The sequence below is a fragment of the Panulirus ornatus genome, chromosome 10 (genome assembly GCF_036320965.1).
Source record: "Panulirus ornatus isolate Po-2019 chromosome 10, ASM3632096v1, whole genome shotgun sequence".
Taxonomy (NCBI): domain Eukaryota; kingdom Metazoa; phylum Arthropoda; class Malacostraca; order Decapoda; family Palinuridae; genus Panulirus; species Panulirus ornatus.
In genome coordinates this window covers 31,242,961-31,262,368 of record NC_092233.1, presented here as the reverse complement: position 1 = coordinate 31,262,368, position 19,408 = coordinate 31,242,961, and the positions used below count along the sequence as shown (strand labels likewise).

The 19,408-nt window shown below is 39.0% G+C and overlaps 1 protein-coding gene across 6 annotated transcripts in view; it reads left to right on the top strand.

Moving 5' to 3' along the window:
- The first annotated feature begins 3,626 nt into the window (after nt 1-3,626).
- The window catches only part of LOC139750877 (probable methyltransferase-like protein 25), a 221,376-nt gene continuing 205,594 nt past the window's right edge, over nt 3,627-19,408 (top strand). Inside the window, exons 1-2 of one of the 6 annotated variants that reach the window (XM_071665729.1) lie at nt 3,627-3,763; nt 8,251-8,471. In XM_071665729.1, coding sequence (XP_071521830.1) covers nt 8,258-8,471 — 214 coding nt within the window. In that variant the 5' untranslated portion in view covers nt 3,627-3,763; nt 8,251-8,257. Of the gene's footprint in view, nt 3,764-4,580; nt 4,914-8,250; nt 8,472-19,408 lie in introns of those variants that run through there. The other 5 variants (XM_071665730.1, XM_071665731.1, XM_071665726.1 and 2 more) reach the window with 5 other exon arrangements.

The following is a 19,408-nucleotide window of genomic DNA, read 5'->3' as shown; positions in this document are numbered from 1 at the left end:
ATAGGGTTGTGCAGAGGAAGGTGGATGTGTTGGAAATGAGATGTTTGAGGACAATATGTGGTGTGAGGTGGTTTGATCGAGTAAGTAATGAAAGGGTAAGAGAGATGTGTGGTAATGAAAAGAGTGTGGTTAAGAGAGCAGAAGAGGGTGTATTGAAACGGTTTGGTCACATGAGAATGAGTGAGGAAAGATTTACGAAGATATAAATGTGAGAGGTTGAGGGAACGAGGAGAAGTGGGAGACCAAATTGGAGGTGGAAGGATGAAGTGAAAAAGGTTTTGAGCGATCAGGGCCTGAACTTACAGGAGGGTGAGAGGCGTGCAAGGAATAGAGTGAAGTGGAACGATGTAGTATACCAGGGTCGACGTGCTGTCAATGGATTGAACCAGGGCATGTGAAGCATCTGGGGTAAACCATGAAAAGTTTTGTGGGGCCTGGATGTGGAAAGGGAGCTGTGGTTTTCGGTGGCATGAGAAGTGTGGGAGGTGGGCAGATTAAAAAGGGAAGTGAGTGGTGGGATGAAGCAGTAAGTTCATTAGTGAAAGAGAAGAGAGAGGCATTTGGACGATTTTTGATGGGAAATAATGCAAATGACTGGAAGATGTATAAGAGAAAGAGGCAGGAGGTCAAGAGAAAGGTGCAAGAGGTGAAAAAGAGGGCAAATGAGAGTTAGGGTGAGAGTATCATTAAATTTTAGGAAAAATGTTTTGGAAGGAGGTAAATATAGTGCGTAAGACAAGGGAACAAATGGGAACATCAATGAAGGGGGATAATGGGGAGGTGATAACAAGTAGTGGTGAAGTGAGAAGATTGAGTGAGTATTTTGAAAGTTTGTTGAATGTGTTTAATGATAGAGTGGCAGATGTAGGGTGTTTTGGTCGAGGTGGTGTGCAAAGTGAGAGGGTTAGGGAGAATGAATTATATATATATATATATATATATATATATATATATATATATATATATACATATATATATATATATAGGAAGGAAACAGACGAAAGAAATGGCCCAACCCCCCCCATACACATGTATATACATACGTCCACACACGCAAATATACATACCTACACAGCTTTCCATAGCTTACCCCAGACGCATCACATGCCTTGATTCAATCCACTGACAGCACGTCAACCCCGGTATACCACATCGCTCCAATTCACTCTATTCCTTGCCCTCCTTTCACCCTCCTGCATGTTCAGGCCCCGATCACACAAAATCTTTTTCACTCCATCTTTCCACCTCCAATTTGGTCTCCCTCTTCTCCTTGTTCCCTCCACCTCCGACACATATATCCTCTTGGTCAATCTTTCCTCACTCATCCTCTCCATGTGCCCAAACCACTTCAAAACACCCTCTTCTGCTCTCTCAACCACGCTCTTTTTATTTCCACACATCTCTCTTACCCTTACGTTACTCACTCGATCAAACCACCTCACACCACACATTGTCCTCAAACATCTCATTTCCAGCACATCCATCCTCCTGCGCACAACTCTATCCATAGCCCACGCCTCGCAACCATACAGCATTGTTGGAACCACTATTCCTTCAAACATACCCATTTTTGCTTTCCGAGATAATGTTCTCGACTTCCACACATTCTTCAAGGCCCCCAGAATTTTTGCCCCCTCCCCCACCCTATGATCCACTTCCGCTTCCATGGTTCCATCCGCTGCCAGATCCACTCCCAGATATCTAAAACACTTCACTTCCTCCAGTTTTTCTCCATTCAAACTCACCTCCCAATTGACTTGACCCTCAACCCTACTGTACCTAATAACCTTGCTCTTGTTCACATTTACTCTTAACTTTCTTCTTCCACACATTTTACCAAACTCAGTCACTAGCTTCTGCAGTTTCTCACATGAATCAGCCACCAGCGCTGTATCATCAGCGAACAACAACTGACTCACTTCCCAAGCTCTCTCATCCCCAACAGACTTCATACTTGCCCCTCTTTCCAAAACTCTTGCATTTACCTCCCTAACAACCCCATCCATAAACAAATTAAACAACCATGGAGACATCACACACCCCTGCCGCAAACCTACATTCACTGAGAACCAATCACTTTCCTCTCTTCCTACATGTACACATGCCTTACATCCTCGATAAAAACTTTTCACTGCTTCTAACACTTTCCTCCCACACCATATATTCTTAATACCTTCCACAGAGCATCTCTATCAACTCTATCATATGCCTTCTCCAGATCCATAAATGCTACATACAAATCCATTTGCTTTTCTAAGTATTTCTCACATACATTCTTCAAAGCAAACACCTGATCCACACATCCTCTACCACTTCTGAAACCACACTGCTCTTCCCCAATCTGATGCTCTGTACATGCCTTCACCCTCTCAATCAATACCCTCCCATATAATTTACCAGGAATACTCAACAAACTTATACCTCTGTAATTTGAGCACTCACTCTTATCCCCTTTGCCTTTGTACAATGGCACTATGCACGCATTCCGCCAATCCTCAGGCACCTCACCATGAGTCATACATACATTAAATAACCTTACCAACCAGTCAACAATACAGTCACCCCCTTTTTTAATAAATTCCACTGCAATACCATCCAAACCTGCTGCCTTGCCGGCTTTCATCTTCCGCAAAGCTTTCACTACCTCTTCTCTGTTTACCAAATCATTTTCCCTAACCCTCTCACTTTGCACACCACCTCGACCAAAACACCCTATATCTGCCACTCTATCATCAAACACATTCAACAAACCTTCAAAATACTCACTCCATCTCCTTCTCACATCACCACTACTTGTTATCACCTCCCCATTTGCGCCCTTCACTGAAGTTCCCATTTGCTCCCTTGTCTTACGCACTTTATTTACCTCCTTCCAGAACATCTTTTTATTCTCCCTAAAATTTAATGATACTCTCTCACCCCAACTCTCATTTGCCCTTTTTTTCACCTCTTGCACCTTTCTCTTGACCTCCTGTCTCTTTCTTTTATACATCTCCCACTCAATTGCATTTTTTCCCTGCAAAAATCGTCCAAATGCCTCTCTCTTCTCTTTCACTAATACTCTTACTTCTTCATCCCACCACTCACTACCCTTTCTAATCAACCCACCTCCCACTCTTCTCATGCCACAAGCATCTTTTGCGCAATCCATCACTGATTCCCTAAATACATCCCATTCCTCCCCCACTCCCCTTACTTCCATTGTTCTCACCTTTTTCCATTCTGTACTCAGTCTCTCCTGGTACTTCCTCACACAGGTTTGGATATATATATATATATATATATATATATATATATATATATATATATATATATATATATATATATATATATATATATATATAATATGAATGCGTACTTTCATGCCTCAGGAGTCCCTGTATTCGCTGAACTGATTACGTTTATCGGTCATAAACATGTCACAAAGCGTTGTGACGTGTGTGGGTCCATGTAAAGAGAATGCAGGTCAATTGAGCAGTAGGTGCTAAAGTCTCCTGGGTACCACCTTCGAAAGGAGACAACTATTTGATTTTAAATAATTGAATCTTTCAAGTATGTATTTATGGAAATATTCAGGAAGATTTTGCTCACAATATTAGGTCAAAACTAGTATGTGCTTTTAAAGTTTGGTCACCGCACTTAACACAAAATACTACTAGAAAAGATCTAAAGGGTGGCGATGAAGATGGTTTTGTAATCAAGAGAGCTAAGATACATGGAAAGGCTAGTGGACTTACAAGTGCTCACCATGGAAGATAGAAGAGTAAGCAGTGACTTGAGCACCTTATTTTCAAATTATCTTAATGTTTCTAGCGCAGTTTTTGAAAGACACTATGTGAGAATAACCTAACACCATAACTTGATGTTAAAGAAATTAATTGGAAAAGATGTAAATAGGGTAAGAGTAGTAAATGAATGGAATGAACTCAGGAGAATATAACTGAGGACAGTGTAATGTTTAAAAAGTTGTATGGCTGAGTATGTTTGAGATTTGACCTAAGAGTGTAAAAGACCCACGCATACAGTGTAAATAAGTAGTTACCCACAGAAATTATATATTCAGTTCATTCTACGTAAGTACTGCCAGATTCCTACAAATCATCGTAGTATGACCAGCGGATGATGCACAAAGGGCGTAAACACAATTTAGTAAGACGCACAGATTTCAAGATAATCATTTACAATATGACGGATTTCCTTTATCAAAATTACTATTTCAAGTCATCAAATTGTAATTAAATCCTTCTGCTGTCTTTCTGTTTTCTTGTTCTGTTCGTCATATTCATGTTACCAAGTTTTCTATAGGGATAATTAATTGATGTTTCATAACATTATTTTTCCCTGAAGTAATTTAAAATGAAGTCCTACAAATATCAGCACGTCTGAGAGCTTCCTGAACTCCAGATATTTTTCGGTCGGTGTGTTATAATAATCACTCTGTGTGCATATCCTTAATCACAGATAAGAGGGTTAATTTCTATGACAGAGCAAGAATCACAGACGATGTATTTCTCGGCGACAGACTTGTTCTCATTGACATTTTATTTTTGCTGAGACGAATTAAGACCAAGTCATGGACACTGGCAACTCGGCCGAACACAACCAACATCAGCTGTTCAATGTTTACAAATAAATATCACCATAGGACTAAATATGCATTTAATAAATCCAGTGTCTTGCACCATGCATCAGCAGGACAAGATAGACATTACATTGTGTATGATATATAAGTAGAAAAAATAAAAGAAGAGGGAAATGGAAAGTCACAAAGATCTCACCAGAGACTTTTCCGAAGCATCAGATTTTGTGTAAAAGTCAATAAGGGAGGTCCTTTATTTACGAAACTGCTATATGTCAATGTCCAATTTCCATTTCGTTTTACGGTCGGTCACTGACGTTTGAAGTATTGGAAGGTGTGTACTGTACATTCTCGTATGTTGTTGAATGTGGTTGTTGTTTGTCGATTATCCTATGCAGGTAACGTTATGGATTACTATTCCGCCCTGTTTTTGGGGTTATCCTATGTAATACTTATATTCCATGTAAGTTATGCTGATAACAGAACTGCTGTTAGAAAATTTCCGAGAAACTTCAAAACCAAACCTTCCATCGGGACTTGTTAATAATGGGTACCTGGCTTAGACTGGGTGTATGTCTGCATATATATATATATATATATATATATATATATATATATATATATATATATATATATATATATGTATATATAGGAGTAGAGCCATGTTACAGATATACAAAGTTAAGAGAAGTGGCAACACGAGTGTAAACTCTTTCCCCTTAACTCCAAACAGTAATCATATACCATAATCAAGACCTCTGGCTGGGGGGAGGGGGGGCATTGGAGGCTTATGGTGTTAAGTTTCATAGCTTTTTTTCGTTAGACTGGGACTAGTAAAAGAGGACCTTAAGTTATTTCCAACATCAGATTCATTTGATTTAGCATGAAGTTTATAAGCAAATTATTTTTACATGAAAACATATAGCAAATCTCTATCAAAGGGATTTGGTAGTTTTAACTTTTCAGTATCAACAAAAATCACATCACTGGATTTGTGACAATTTGGAGAATTCCATCCTCCAAGCAGCTTTCACTTTATAGAATGTAATGTTTGGTTGGACTATAGTTTTGGTTTGATATTGTCTCTTTTTCTGCTCATCTGTGGTTTTACAATAGAAACACTACCAATGGAAGAAATCAACCTAACATACCCATGCATAATTATACTTGTTCGCCTTTGACAATTCCTGGGGCCACCATGCTCCAAAGGAAACAGCCTCGCCACTCCCTGAGTCAGCAAGATAGTGTTGGGAAACAGATGAAGTGAGACCACATCTGCCAACATCCATACTTGAGCTGTCATTTGTAATGCACCTAAACCACACCTCCCTGTCCACATCCAGGCCCCACATACCTTTCCTTAGTATACCATATCACTCCATTGCACTTTATTCCATGCGCACCTTTCTCACTCCTGCATGCTTAGGTTCTGGTCGCTCAAAATCTTTTTCACTCCATCCTTTCATCTCCAATTTTATTTCCCCATTCTCCTTGTTTTCTTCACATCTGATGCATACATCCTCTTTGTCAACCTTTCCTCACTCATTCTTTCCATATGTCCAGACCATTTCAACACAACTTCTTCTGCTCTCTCAATACATTCTTTTATTACCACACATCTCTCTTACCCTTTCATTACTTACTTGATCAAACCTCCTCATACCACATATCATCTTCAAACATCTCATTTTCAACACATCCACCTTCCTCCGCACAACCCTATCTGTTGCTCACTCCTTACAACCATATAATATGTTGGGACTACAATTCCTTCAGACATGCCCATTTTTGCCCTTCCAGGTAATGATCTCTCTTCCCACACATTCTTCAGTGCTCCCAGAACCTTCGCTCCCTCCTCCACCCTATGACTCACTTTCACTTCCATGGTTCCATTTGCAGCATGTCCACTCCCAGACATCTAAAACACTTCACTTCCTTCAATTTTTCTCTATTCATACTTACATTGCAACTAACCTGTCACTCAACCCTGTTGAAGCTAATAACCTTGCTTTTATTCACATTCACTCTCAAATCATTCCTTTCACACAATTTTCCAAACTCAGTCACCAACTTCAGCAGTTTCTCACTTGAATCAGCCACCAGCAAACAACGACTGATTCACTTCCCAGGACCTTTCATCCCTAACAGACTCCATACTCGCCTTTCTCTCCAAGACTCTTGCATTTACATCCTTAACCACCCCATCCATAAATGAGCTAAACAACTATGGTGACATCACCTACTATCGCAGACCAGCCTTCACTTGGAACCATATTCACTCCCATCTCTTCCTACTTGTACATACACATTACACCCTTGATTAAAACTTCTCGACACTTCTAGCAGCTTACCTCCCACACCATATATTCTTAAGACCTTCAACAAAGCTTCCCTATCAGCCCTATCATAGGCCTTCTCCAGATTCATAAATGCCATTTATAAATCCATCTGTTCTTCTAAATATTTCTCACACACATTCTTTTAAGCAAATGCCTGATTCACACATCCTCTACCACTTCTGAAACCACACTGCTCCTCCCCAGTCTGATGCTTAGTACATGCCTTCACCCCCTCAATCAATAACATCCCATACAACTTAGCAGGTATACTCAACAAACCTATACCTCTGTAGTTTGAACACTCACATTTATCCTCCTTACCTTTATACTGTGGCTTTATACATGTATTCCACCAATCTTCAGTCATCTCCTTTCTTAATAGATTCAGCTGCAACACCATCCACACCTGCTGCCTTGTTGGATTTCATCTTCTGCAATGCTTTCACCACCTCTTCTCTCCACCAAACCACACTCCCTGATGTGATTTTTGTTGATACTGAAAAGTTAAAACTAGCAAATCCCTTTGATGGGGATTTACTTTATGTTTTCATGTAAAACTAGTTCGTGTATATACTTCATGCTAAATCAAATGAATCTAATATTGGAAATTACTTAGAGTCCTCCTTTACCAGTCTCAGTTTAAGGGAAACAAGCTATGAAATCATAAGCCTCCAAACTAACCCCTCCAGTCAGGGGTCTTGATTGTGGTGCATAATTACTATTTGGTTTTAAGGTGAAAGAGTTTTACATGTGCTGCCCTTTCTCTTAACTTTGTATATCTGCCTCATTGCTCTACTCCTACATATATATGCAAGTGCATACACCCGAGTCTAAGCCAGACATCCATTGTCAACAAGCTCCAAGAGGAAGTTGAGTTTTGAGGTTCTTTGGAAATTTTCCAACAGCAGATCTGTTATCAGTAGGAAGCCATGGTCATGTGATCATGAAATATGCTGGGTATGTACAAAAACCTTTGTTTGTAGTCATCTCAGTCTGCAATATTGCAGGGGAACTGATAGCTCATGATAGCATGGGATGGGGAAGGGAAGTTGAGTTGCCTTTTTGTTGGCATCCCAAGTAATTTAGACAGAGATCATGAAATTTTTTTTGTATTGTTCTGATAGAATGGAAAGGCAACTTTGGAATTATTTTAAAACAAGCTAAAGATAGAAATTTTCTTCAGCATTTGCAAAGATACTGGATAAAGTTTTACCAGAAAGAAGTGTCCAAATCTAGGATATGATAATGAATAAAGAAACCATTGAAAGTATATTCATATTTATAATCCAAATCCTTTAATATTTTTTTTGATATTTTTTTCTCATTTTTCAGTGTTGGGATGGCTTCTTTAGACAATATAAATAAGTCGTTAAGGAAGGTATCAAAGTTCCTGGCTCCACTGATTCCTCTTGTTGGGTGTCATATGGTAGACTATATGACTGCCAACCACTGGGAGAATTACCTTCCACCACAACTGCAGGAAGATCTTCTTCAGCTTCCCAGAGAAAAACTACAATATATACCCACTGCATCAATGCAGTTTGACACCCATGGTAAGTTTGGAATTTCTGTAAGATTTCCAGCATGTATACTATCTAAACTTTAACCTCCAAGCAAGATCCATATTATTATACGGTATATTTCAGAAAGTGACTGAAAGGATTATATTTGAGAAGAGGAACCAATCATCAGTTACTGAAAGTATACATCCAATTTGGTCTCCCACTTCTCGTTCCCTCCACCTCTGACACATCTATCCTCTTTGTCAATCTTTCCTCACTCATTCTCTCCATGTGACCAAACCATTTCAATACACCCTCTTCTGCTCTGTCAACCGCACTCTTTTTATTACCTCACCTCTCTCTTACCATTTCATTACTTACTCGATCAAACCACCTTACGCCACATATTGTCCTCAAACATTTCATTTCCAACACATCTGCTCTCCTTTGCACAACACTATTTATAGCCTATGCCTCGCAACCATATAACATTGTTGGAACCACTGTTCCTTCAAACATACCCAATTTTGCTCTCTGAGATAACTTTCTCGCCTTCCGCACATTCTTCAATGCTCCCAGAACCTTCGCCCCTCCCCTGCCCTGTGACTCACTTCCGCTTCCATGGTTCCATCCGCTGCTAAATCCACTCCCAGATATCTATAACTCTTCACTTCCTCCAGTTTTTCTCCATTCAAATTTACCTCCTAATTGACTTGTCCCTCAACCCTACTGTACCTAATAACCTTGCTCTCATTCACATTTACTCTCAGCTTTCTGTTTTCACACACTTTACCAAACTCAGTCACCATCTTCTGCAGTTTCTTACCCAAATCAGCCATCAGTGCTGTATCATCAGTGAACAACAACTGACTCACTTCCCAAACCCTCTCATCCACAACAGACTGCATACTTGCATGCATAGTGCCATCGTACAAAGGCAAAGGGGATAAAGGTGAGTGTTCAAATTACAGAAGTATAAGTTTGTTGAGTATTCCTGGGAAATTATATGGGAGGGTATTGATTGAGAGGGTGAAGGCATGTACAGAGCATCAGATTAGGGAAGAGCACTGTGGTTTCAGAAGTGGTAGAGGATGTGTAGATCAGGTATTTGCTTTGAAGAATGTATGTGAGAAATACTTAGAAAAAGAAATGGATTTGTATGTAGCATTTATGGATCTGGCAAAGACATTTGATAGTGATGATCTGTGGAAGGTATTAAGTGTATGTGGTGTGGGAGGTAAGTTGCTAGAAGCAGTGAAAAGTTTTTATCAAGGATCTAAGCATGTGTATGAGTAGGAAGAGAGGAAAGTGATTAGTTCCCAGTGAATGTCAGTTTGCGGCAGGGGTGCGTGATGTCCCCATGGTTGTTTCATTTGTTTATGGATGGGGATTTTAGGGAGGTTAATGCAGGTTTTGGAGGCAGTATTTATGTTCTTGATCCACTTTGCATTGGTAGTAAGGAAAAATAATGAGAATAGGCAGATATTTTTCCTAAAAAAGAAAAAAACATACACCATTTTGACCTTTGAATAGGTTTTTTTTATTTACCTTTATGAGACATGAAGAAGAGGAAAAAGCTGACCATGCAGTATTTATTTTCTTCGTATCACAGAAGATTTCCAAAATTGCAGGTGAAAATTATTTTATCAAAATTTCCTGTACCTTGGTTTCATTATGACTGTTGACCATAAAACAGTATAAGTTCCATATCTTTTAACATCAAAGCCAGTTGGTATATCATAGATGATTGCTAATGATAAAGGTATGTGTTTACTTTTTCCTTCTTATGTGCAGCTCTCAAAATAGACATCATAATTGGTCACTTGAAGATCTGCTTTAGTAGTTTACATTTGGCAAATGAGAGTTGGGGTGAGAGAATATCATTAAATTTTAGGGAGAATAGATAGATGTTTTGGAAGGAGGTAAATAAAGTGCGTAAGACAAGAGAACGAATGGGAACATCGGTGAAGGTGGCTAATGTGGAGGTGATAACAAGTAGTGATGATGTGAGAAGGAGATGGAGTGAGTATTTTGAAGGTTTGTTGAATGTGTTAGATGATAGAGTGGCAGATATAGGGTGTTTTGGTTGAGGTGGTGTGTGAAGTGAAAGGGTCAGGGAGAATGATTTGGTAAAGAGAGAAGAGGTAATGAAAGCTTTGTGGAAGATGAAAACTGGCAAAGCAGCGGGTTTGGATGGTATTGCAGTGGAATTTATAAAAAAAGGGGTTGACTGTATTGTTGACTGGTTGGTAAGGATGTTTAATGAATGTTTGACTCATGGTGAAGTGCCTGAGGATTGGCGGATTGCATGCCTAGTGCCATTGTACAAAGGCAATGTGGATAAAGGTGAGTGCTCAAATTACAGAGATATAAGTTTGTTGAGTATTCCTGGAAAATTGTATGGGAGGGTATTGATTGAGAGGGTGAAGGCATGTACAGAGCATCAGATTAGGGAAGAGCAGTGTGGTTTCAGAAGTGGTAGTGGGTGTGTGGATCAGGTGTTTGCTTTGAAGAATGTATGTGAGAAATGAATAGGAAAGCAATTGGATTTGTATGTAGCATTTATGGATCTGGAGAAGGCATGTGATAGAGTTGATAGAGATGATCTGTGGAAGGTATCAAGAATATATGATGTGGGAGGCAAGTTGTTAGAAGCAGTGAAAAGTTTTTATCGAGGATATAAAGCATGTGTACGAGTAGGGAGAGAGGAAAGTGATTGGTTCTCAGCGAATGTTGGTTTGTGGCAGGGGTGCGTGATGTCTCCATGGTTGTTTGATTTGTTTATGGATGGGGATGTTAGGGAGGTGAATGCAAGAGTTTTGGAGAGAGGGGCACGTATGCAGTCTGTTGTGGATGAGAGAGCTTGGGAAGTGAGTCAGTTGTTGTTCGCTGATGATACAGCGCTGGTGGCTGATATGGGTGAGAAACTGCAGAAGTTGGTGACTGAGTTTGGTAAAGTGTGTGAAAGAAGAAATCTGAGAGTAGATGTGAATAGGAGCAAGGTTATTAGGTACAGTAGGGTTGAGGGACAAGTCAGTTGGGAGGTAAGTTTGAATGGAGAAAAACCGGAATAAGTGAAGTGTTTTTGATATCTGGGAGTGGATTTGGTAGCGGATGGAACCATGGAAGCGGAAGTGAGTCATAGGATGGGGGAGGGGGTGAAAGTTGTGGGAGCATTGAAAAATGTGTGGAAGGTGAAACATTATCTTGAAAAGCAAAAATGGGTATGTTTGAAGGAATAGTGGTTCCAACAGTATTATATGGTTGCGAGGCATGGGCTATAGATAGAGTTGTGCAGAGGAGGATGGATGTGTCAGAAATGAGATGTTTGAGGACAATAGGTGGTGGGAGGTGGTTTGATCGAGTAAGTAATGAAAGGGTAAGAGAGATGTGTGGTAATAAAAAGTGTGATTGAGTGAGGAGAAGAGGGTGTCTTGAAATTGTTTGGTCACATGGATAGAATGAGTGTGGAAAGATTGATAAAGAGGATGTATGTGTCAGGGGTGTAGGGAACGAGGAGAAGTGGGAGACCAAATTGCAGGTGGAAGGATGGAGTGAAAAAGATTTTGAGCGATCGGGGCCTGAACGTGCAGGAGGGTGAAAGGCATGCAAGGAATAGAGTGAATTGGAACGATGTGGTATACCGGGGTTGACGTGCTGTCAATGGATTGAACCAGGGCCTGTGAAGCATCTGGTATAAACCATGGAAAGTTTTGTGGGGCCTGAATGAGGAAAGAGAGCTATGGTTTCGGTGCATTATACATGACAGCTAGAGACTGAGTGTGAACAACTGTGGCCTTTGTTATCTTTTCCTAGCGCTACCTTGCGCACATGCGGGGGGAGGGGGTTTTCATTTCCTGTGTGGCGGGGTGGCCACAGGAATGAATAAAGGCAGACAGTATGAATTATGTACATATGTATATATGTATATGTCTGTGTACGTATATATATGTATACATTGAAATGTATAGGAATGTACATGTGCATGTGTGGATGTGTATGTATATACATGTGTGTGTGGGTGGATTGGGCCATTTTTTCGTCTGTTTCCTTCCGCTACCTTGCTAATGCGGGAGACAGTGACAAAGTATAATAGAATAGATATAGAATATATATATATATATATATATATATATATATATATATATATATATATATATATATATATATGTATATGTATGTGAGAAATACTTAGAAAAGCAAATGGATTTGTATGTAGCTTTTATGGATCTGGAGAAGGCATATGATAGAGTTGATAGAGATGCTCTGTGGAAGGTATTAAGAATATATGGTGTGGGAGGAAAGTTGTTAGAAGCAGTGAAAAGTTTTTATCGAGGATGTAAGGCATGTGTACGTGTAGGAAGAGAGGAAAGTGATTGGTTCTCAGTGAATGTAGGTTTGCGGCAGGGGTGTGTGATGTCTCCATGGTTGTTTAATTTGTTTATGGATGGGGTTGTTAGGGAGGTAAATGCAAGAGTTTTGGAAAGAGGGGCAAGTATGAAGTCTGTTGGGGATGAGAGAGCTTGGGAAGTGAGTCAGTTGTTGTTCGCTGATGACACAGCGCTGGTGGCTGATTCATGTGTGAAACTGCAGAAGCTGGTGACTGAGTTTGGTAAAGTGTGTGGAAGAAGAAAGTTAAGAGTAAATGTGAATAAGAGCAAGGTTATTAGGTACAGTAGGGTTGAGGGTCAAGTCAATTGGGAGGTGAGTTTGAATGGAGAAAAACTGGAGGAAGTGAAGTGTTTTAGATATCTGGGAGTGGATCTGGCAGCGGATGGAACCATGGAAGCGGAAGTGGATCATAGGGTGGGGGAGGGGGCGAAAATTCTGGGGGCCTTGAAGAATGTGTGGAAGTCGAGAACATTATCTCGGAAAGCAAAAATGGGTATGTTTGAAGGAATAGTGGTTCCAACAATGTTGTATGGTTGCGAGGCGTGGGCTATGGATAGAGTTGTGCGCAGGAGGATGGATGTGCTGGAAATGAGATGTTTGAGGACAATGTGTGGTGTGAGGTGGTTTGATCGAGTGAGTAACGTAAGGGTAAGAGAGATGTGTGGAAATAAAAAGAGCGTGGTTGAGAGAGCAGAAGAGGGTGTTTTGAAGTGGTTTGGGCACATGGAGAGGATGAGTGAGGAAAGATTGACCAAGAGGATATATGTGTCGGAGGTGGAGGGAACAAGGAGAAGAGGGAGACCAAATTGGAGGTGGAAAGATGGAGTGAAAAAGATTTTGTGTGATCGGGGCCTGAAAATGCAGGAGGGTGAAAGGAGGGCAAGGAATAGAGTGAATTGGAGCGATGTGGTATACCGGGGCTGACGTGCTGTCAGTGGATTGAATCAAGGCATGTGAAGCGTCTGGGGTAAACCATGGAAAGCTGTGTAGGTATGTATATTTGCGTGTGTGGACGTATGTATATACGTGTGTATGGGGGGGTTGGGCCATTTCTTTCGTCTGTTTCCTTGCGCTACCTCGCAAACGCGGGAGACAGCGACAAAGTATAAAAAAAAAAAAAAAAAAAAAAAATATATATATCTTTCTTTCTTTCAAACTATTCGCCATTTCCCGCATTAGCGAGGTAGCGTTAAGAACAGAGGACTGGGCCTTTGAGGGAATACCCTCACCTGGCCCAATTCTCTGTTCCTTCTTTTGAAAAAAAAAAAAAAAAAAAAAAAAACGAGAGGGGAGGATTTCCAGCCCCCCGCTCCCTCCCCTTTTAGTCGCCTTCTACGACACACAGGGAATACGTGGGAAGTATTCTTAATCCCCTATCCCCAGGGATAATATATATATATATATATATATATGCTTATTTCAATGTACTTAATCACTGTTTCCCGCATCAGTGAGTTAGCGCCGGAAAAACAGATAAAAGAGGCCACATTAGTTCACACTCACTTTCTAGCTATCATGTGTAATGCACTGAAAACACAGCTCCCTATCCATGTGGATCCAGGCCCCACAGACCTTTCCATGGTTTATGGTAGACTTCTCACATGCCCTGGTTCAGTCCAGTGACAGCATGGCAACCCCGGTATACCACATTGTTCCAATTCACTCTATTCCTTGCACCCCTCTCACCCTCCTGTATGTTCAGGCCTGATCACTCAAAATCTTTTTCATTCTATCCTTCCATCTCCAATTTGGTCTCCCACTTCTTGTTCCCTTCACCTCTGAAACATATATCCTCTTTGTCAGTCTTTCCTCACACATTCTTTCTATTCTCTCAACCAAACTGTTTTTATTTCCACACATCTCTTACCCTTTCATTACTTACTCGATAAAACATACCTCACACCACATGTTGTCCTCAAACATTTCGTTTCCAACACATCCACCCTTTTCCATACAACCCTATTTATTGCCCATATGATGTTGTCAGAATTACTATTCCTTCAAACATACCCATTTTTGCTCTCTGGAATAACGTTTTCTCCTTCCACACATTCTTCATGACTCCCAGAACCTTTGCCTCCTCCCCCACCCTGTGACTCACTTCCACTTCCATGGGTCCATTTGCTGCTGAGTCCACTTCCACATATCTAAATCACTTGACTTCCTCCAATTTTTTAACCATTCAAACTTACATCCTAATTAGCTTATCCCTCAACCCTACATATATATACATATGCATACAGAGCCATATACATATATACCCATGTACATATTCATACTTGCCTTTATCCATCCTTGGTGCCACAATGCCCCACAGGGAACAGCATCGCCATCCCATGCTTCAGCAAGGTATTGCCAGGAAAACAGACAAAATAGGCCACATTCGTTCACACTCAGTCTCTCTATCCACTGTTTATAGTCATTGAAATTTCTCCAGAAATGCTTCATTTCATCCTTACTTCACAGTCTTCATATTTAGATAAGGTAAGATATGATGTCTTTATTGTCAAATTGCATGCGTGATACAAAATTAAGTTCTTTGTAGCTAGAAGCTCAGTTCAAGGTTAAAAAGTATAATAATTTTATAATATTGATTATGAAATATCGCATAAAAGTACCACATAAAATATCACGTAAAGAATCATCTATTGGACTCAGAAGTTATATAGAGAAGTTATAGCATCTTTAGATGGCTAAACAATAGAATGCTTTTTGGTGCAAACGATTCCCTGAATCTATCGGTGTGCTGTATAGCAGAGACACTCTTCTTGGTGGAGAGGATGAATTGCATCTTGAATGATCTCCACCTGCTTGATTGCACATTCCTGATACAGCATATCTGATCCTTTAGTATTTACACCCAATTTCCTAGCTTTCTTAACAATTTTCTCAAATTTATTTTCATCTTTACTGTTTAGCTTGCCATACCAGGTGGTAATTGAAAAACATAAAATTGATTCTATAGTTGACTTATTAAAAATATTAATTATTGCATTGTCTATATGTAGACTATTTAAGATACATACAAAGTGCAACCTTTGATTACATTCCCTATACACCATATCAGTATTTGCACCACCTTTTAACTGGTCATGTATGATAAGCCTAGATACTTGTACTGACTCACTCTTTAGACATTTTCATCTTCATTTTCAATAAAGTCTGGTATATATAGTTTTTTGTCCTAAAATCTTTTATCATCCCTGTAGTTTTCTTTACATTCAGGTGCAGATGATGTGTTTTACACCACTTGACAAAGCAACCAACCTGTGCAATGTAATCATTACAATCATTACAATTATCATTTACTGTATCATCAGCATATTTTGAAATAGTGCAGTTGCTAAAAACACTTTTACAATCATAAGTATATGAACTGATCAAAGTTGGGGATATAATGCATCCCTGGGGTGCACCTGCATTGGTAAAAATTATGTCGGACTTTGCATTATCTATCTTGGTATACTTTGGCTTCTGAAGATCCATTTCAGTGACTTACAGTTTACATCCATCCCAAATGATTTATTTGACAAAGTAAGAGGCTGGATTGTATGAAAGGTAGAGCTAAAATCAATGTATAAGATTCTTGCTTGTGAGTTATGTTTGTTTAAGTGTTTGCTAATCTCATTCATAAAAGTCAAACTTACATCCTGCACACTCCTACTTTTACAATATGCAAAGTGCAGTGGATCTTTGAAATTATCTGTGCTATTACACAAATAGTGTCTCATTATGTCTTCAAGACATTTCATAGTATTTGATGTTAAAATGTTAGGTCTAAAATTGTTGAACACTTTAGGAAATGAGATTTTGGTAATTCACTTTATTTCTGACAGTTTCCATATGTCAGACACTACCCCTTGATATAGTGAGTTCAGAAATAGTTGTTTAGTTCAACACTTTAGTGCCTTGGCTGGCACACTGTCTGGTCCCATGGCCTTTCCTGGCCTGATATGCTTCAGGGACTGCAGTACATGTTCGTACGATATCATGTTTCTTTTATCATTTCTTTCTCGAATAACTGACATAACATTACTACACTTTGCTAAACTCATTTCTTTCAAATCTTGCAAAAAATAGATTTATATCATTAAAAATATTATGTGGTTTTCTAACTCAGGCACGTTAGTCTTTTATTTTAACCACAGAATATTTTTAATCCTTTCCACACATCTTTCACATGATGCATTCTAAATAACCCATCAATCTTTTCCTTGTAAGCTCTTTTATAATCCAATACTTTCTTATTTGATTGCTTTTGTATTAATTTTGATAGAGTACAATCTGCATTTTGTATGATTCTACATTTTCTCAATGGGCATATTTTTCAGTTGTTTGTGTACCCAAGGCTTGTTATTGGGACAGACAGTTATTTCTCTACTTGGCACTGTCATATCAAAACAAAAATATATATATGCATGCCCATGCATATTTCACAGTTCCAGTCTTTCCTTTCACCCACATGATTCGTGAACCATTCCATCCATGCTCTGTAACACCTTCCCACACTCTTGGTGATAGCAGAATTGCATACCCTTCTTTTATAGATATACATTAATCTTTTTCATCATTAAACATTGCCTCTTGTTGCAGATTTTCTCTGTCATTCACACATAGTTTGAAAGCAATACATGCCATTTCAATATGCTCCTCACTAAATTCAAGTTTTTGACATTGTTAATACCAAATCTCTGATGTTTACTTATTTCTGTTACTTTCCCTGTAGGGCCTCTGTATGTACTATGTTCAAATTTTTCTTCATTTAAGTCCATTGAGCTCTCATGTGACCATTTGTAGATACTGTAGTATCCAGGTCTCTTTGAAGTTTATCATCCACATTCTCTAATACTTTACTTACTCTCATGTCATCTGCAGAACATCTAACTGTACTCTCTCTTACTTCCTTATCTATGCCTGAGAGCATTCTCTCTTACTTTCTTATCTATGTCAGAGATCATGAATACAAAGAGAATTGTTCTCTGCAGTACCTCAGAAAGCACATCTTCCTCAGTTATGTTTCCATTTGGAACTATGAATTTTCTATTTGTTGAGATTACTTTGATCCATTTTCCTTTTTTTTTTATATTTTGACTTGCAATTTTCTTTAATAATACTTCACAGTTTAAATTATCAGATGCCCTTGGAAAATGAAGCAAAACTTTGTCTATTCTTTTCCCATCCATCAAACTTTCATGCATCTCATTGTAATGGGCTAGTAATGATGTTTGCCTGCAAAGGATAGTGTCAGTGAATTGTGAGCTTTATAGTAATTCCTAGATAAACTTATTTACTCTCTCTCGTCTGTTAGTTACTTATTCTGTTGTTTGGATATTCGAGGTGCAACATACATCAGGTGATGTTGGTACTCAATCAACTGCAACAACTCCTTCCTTGCTACACATGGCTCCCTTCTTTAGCTCGTCTTGTAGCTAGTAATGAAAATAGATTCTCTCAACACATTTGAGTCTTGTTTCCTGTAAATTAGGTATATTAGTCTTGGCTTCTTCTGATGTAAGGTTTCTTATTGATTAGGTAACTGGCCAAAAAGTGGGTTTATAATTCTATTTTGTATTTAAATCTTTTCCATGTTGCATTATTTAGTAAAGATACCAACAACATTCTTCACTAAATCAAAGATATAGGGTGCTGCAAAGCTACTGAGCATATTGTGACAATTATTTTGCTCTTAGCTTTTGTTGTGCTTAGTGGAGGAGTGGCCTTAGCTGGTAGTTCATCTTATGTGAGGAGTAAGTGGATTAACCATGCTGTTTGAGTTGCTGTAACTATTATGCTTATTATTCCTTGAGGTCTCATCATATACCAATTTGAAATGTATTATCACCTTATTAGATCTAGATGTGGTACAATGTGGTTAACCTGGGTTTTACAAGTGGTTTGGGGTGCTATAACTGTAAATGATCTCTGATTTAGGGTGCCCATCCCAAAATGACTTGAAAGTGATTAGATAAAAGTACTTTTTTATGTAGGAGTTAAGATCATTGATCTTGCCTTCTTTCTTGGCTTTACTTAATATTTTTCCATATATATGCCATAACTCTAACCTTATTTTTCTCTTCTTCCCACTCACATTTACCTTCACTTTTTAAGACAGATTTTATTGCTGATTTATTCACTATTTGATTTTGCTAAACAGTTTGGAATTATGTTTGCAGCATACATTTAGTTGCTGGTTAACCACAAAATTCTATTACCCACAGGGGCAAGACTAATTGTTTTTTTATTAGTCTTCAGTGCTGTGTTTTTACATGTATAATAGTACAGTGTTACTTAACCTTTACCTTCTTGCCCTAAAAGTCCCCTGTATCTTTTGTGTGGTTCTTACAGTCCTCAAGAAACCAGCCATGTCCACTAGGCAGGACCAGAGGTCATAGAGTGTAGTGATATTGCATAAGTGTCTTTATGGGGAGAGTGCAGGGCAATTGAGAAGTAAGCATAGTAGGTCTTTATTGTGGTAATTGCATCATGAAAGGTATTGATATATGTTGGATTGGTGTTTGTAGTATTGGGGATGGTTGATGTCCTGAGCATAGACAAAAAAAAGTAACTTGTTTATTTCTGGAGAGTGTGGTTTCAGG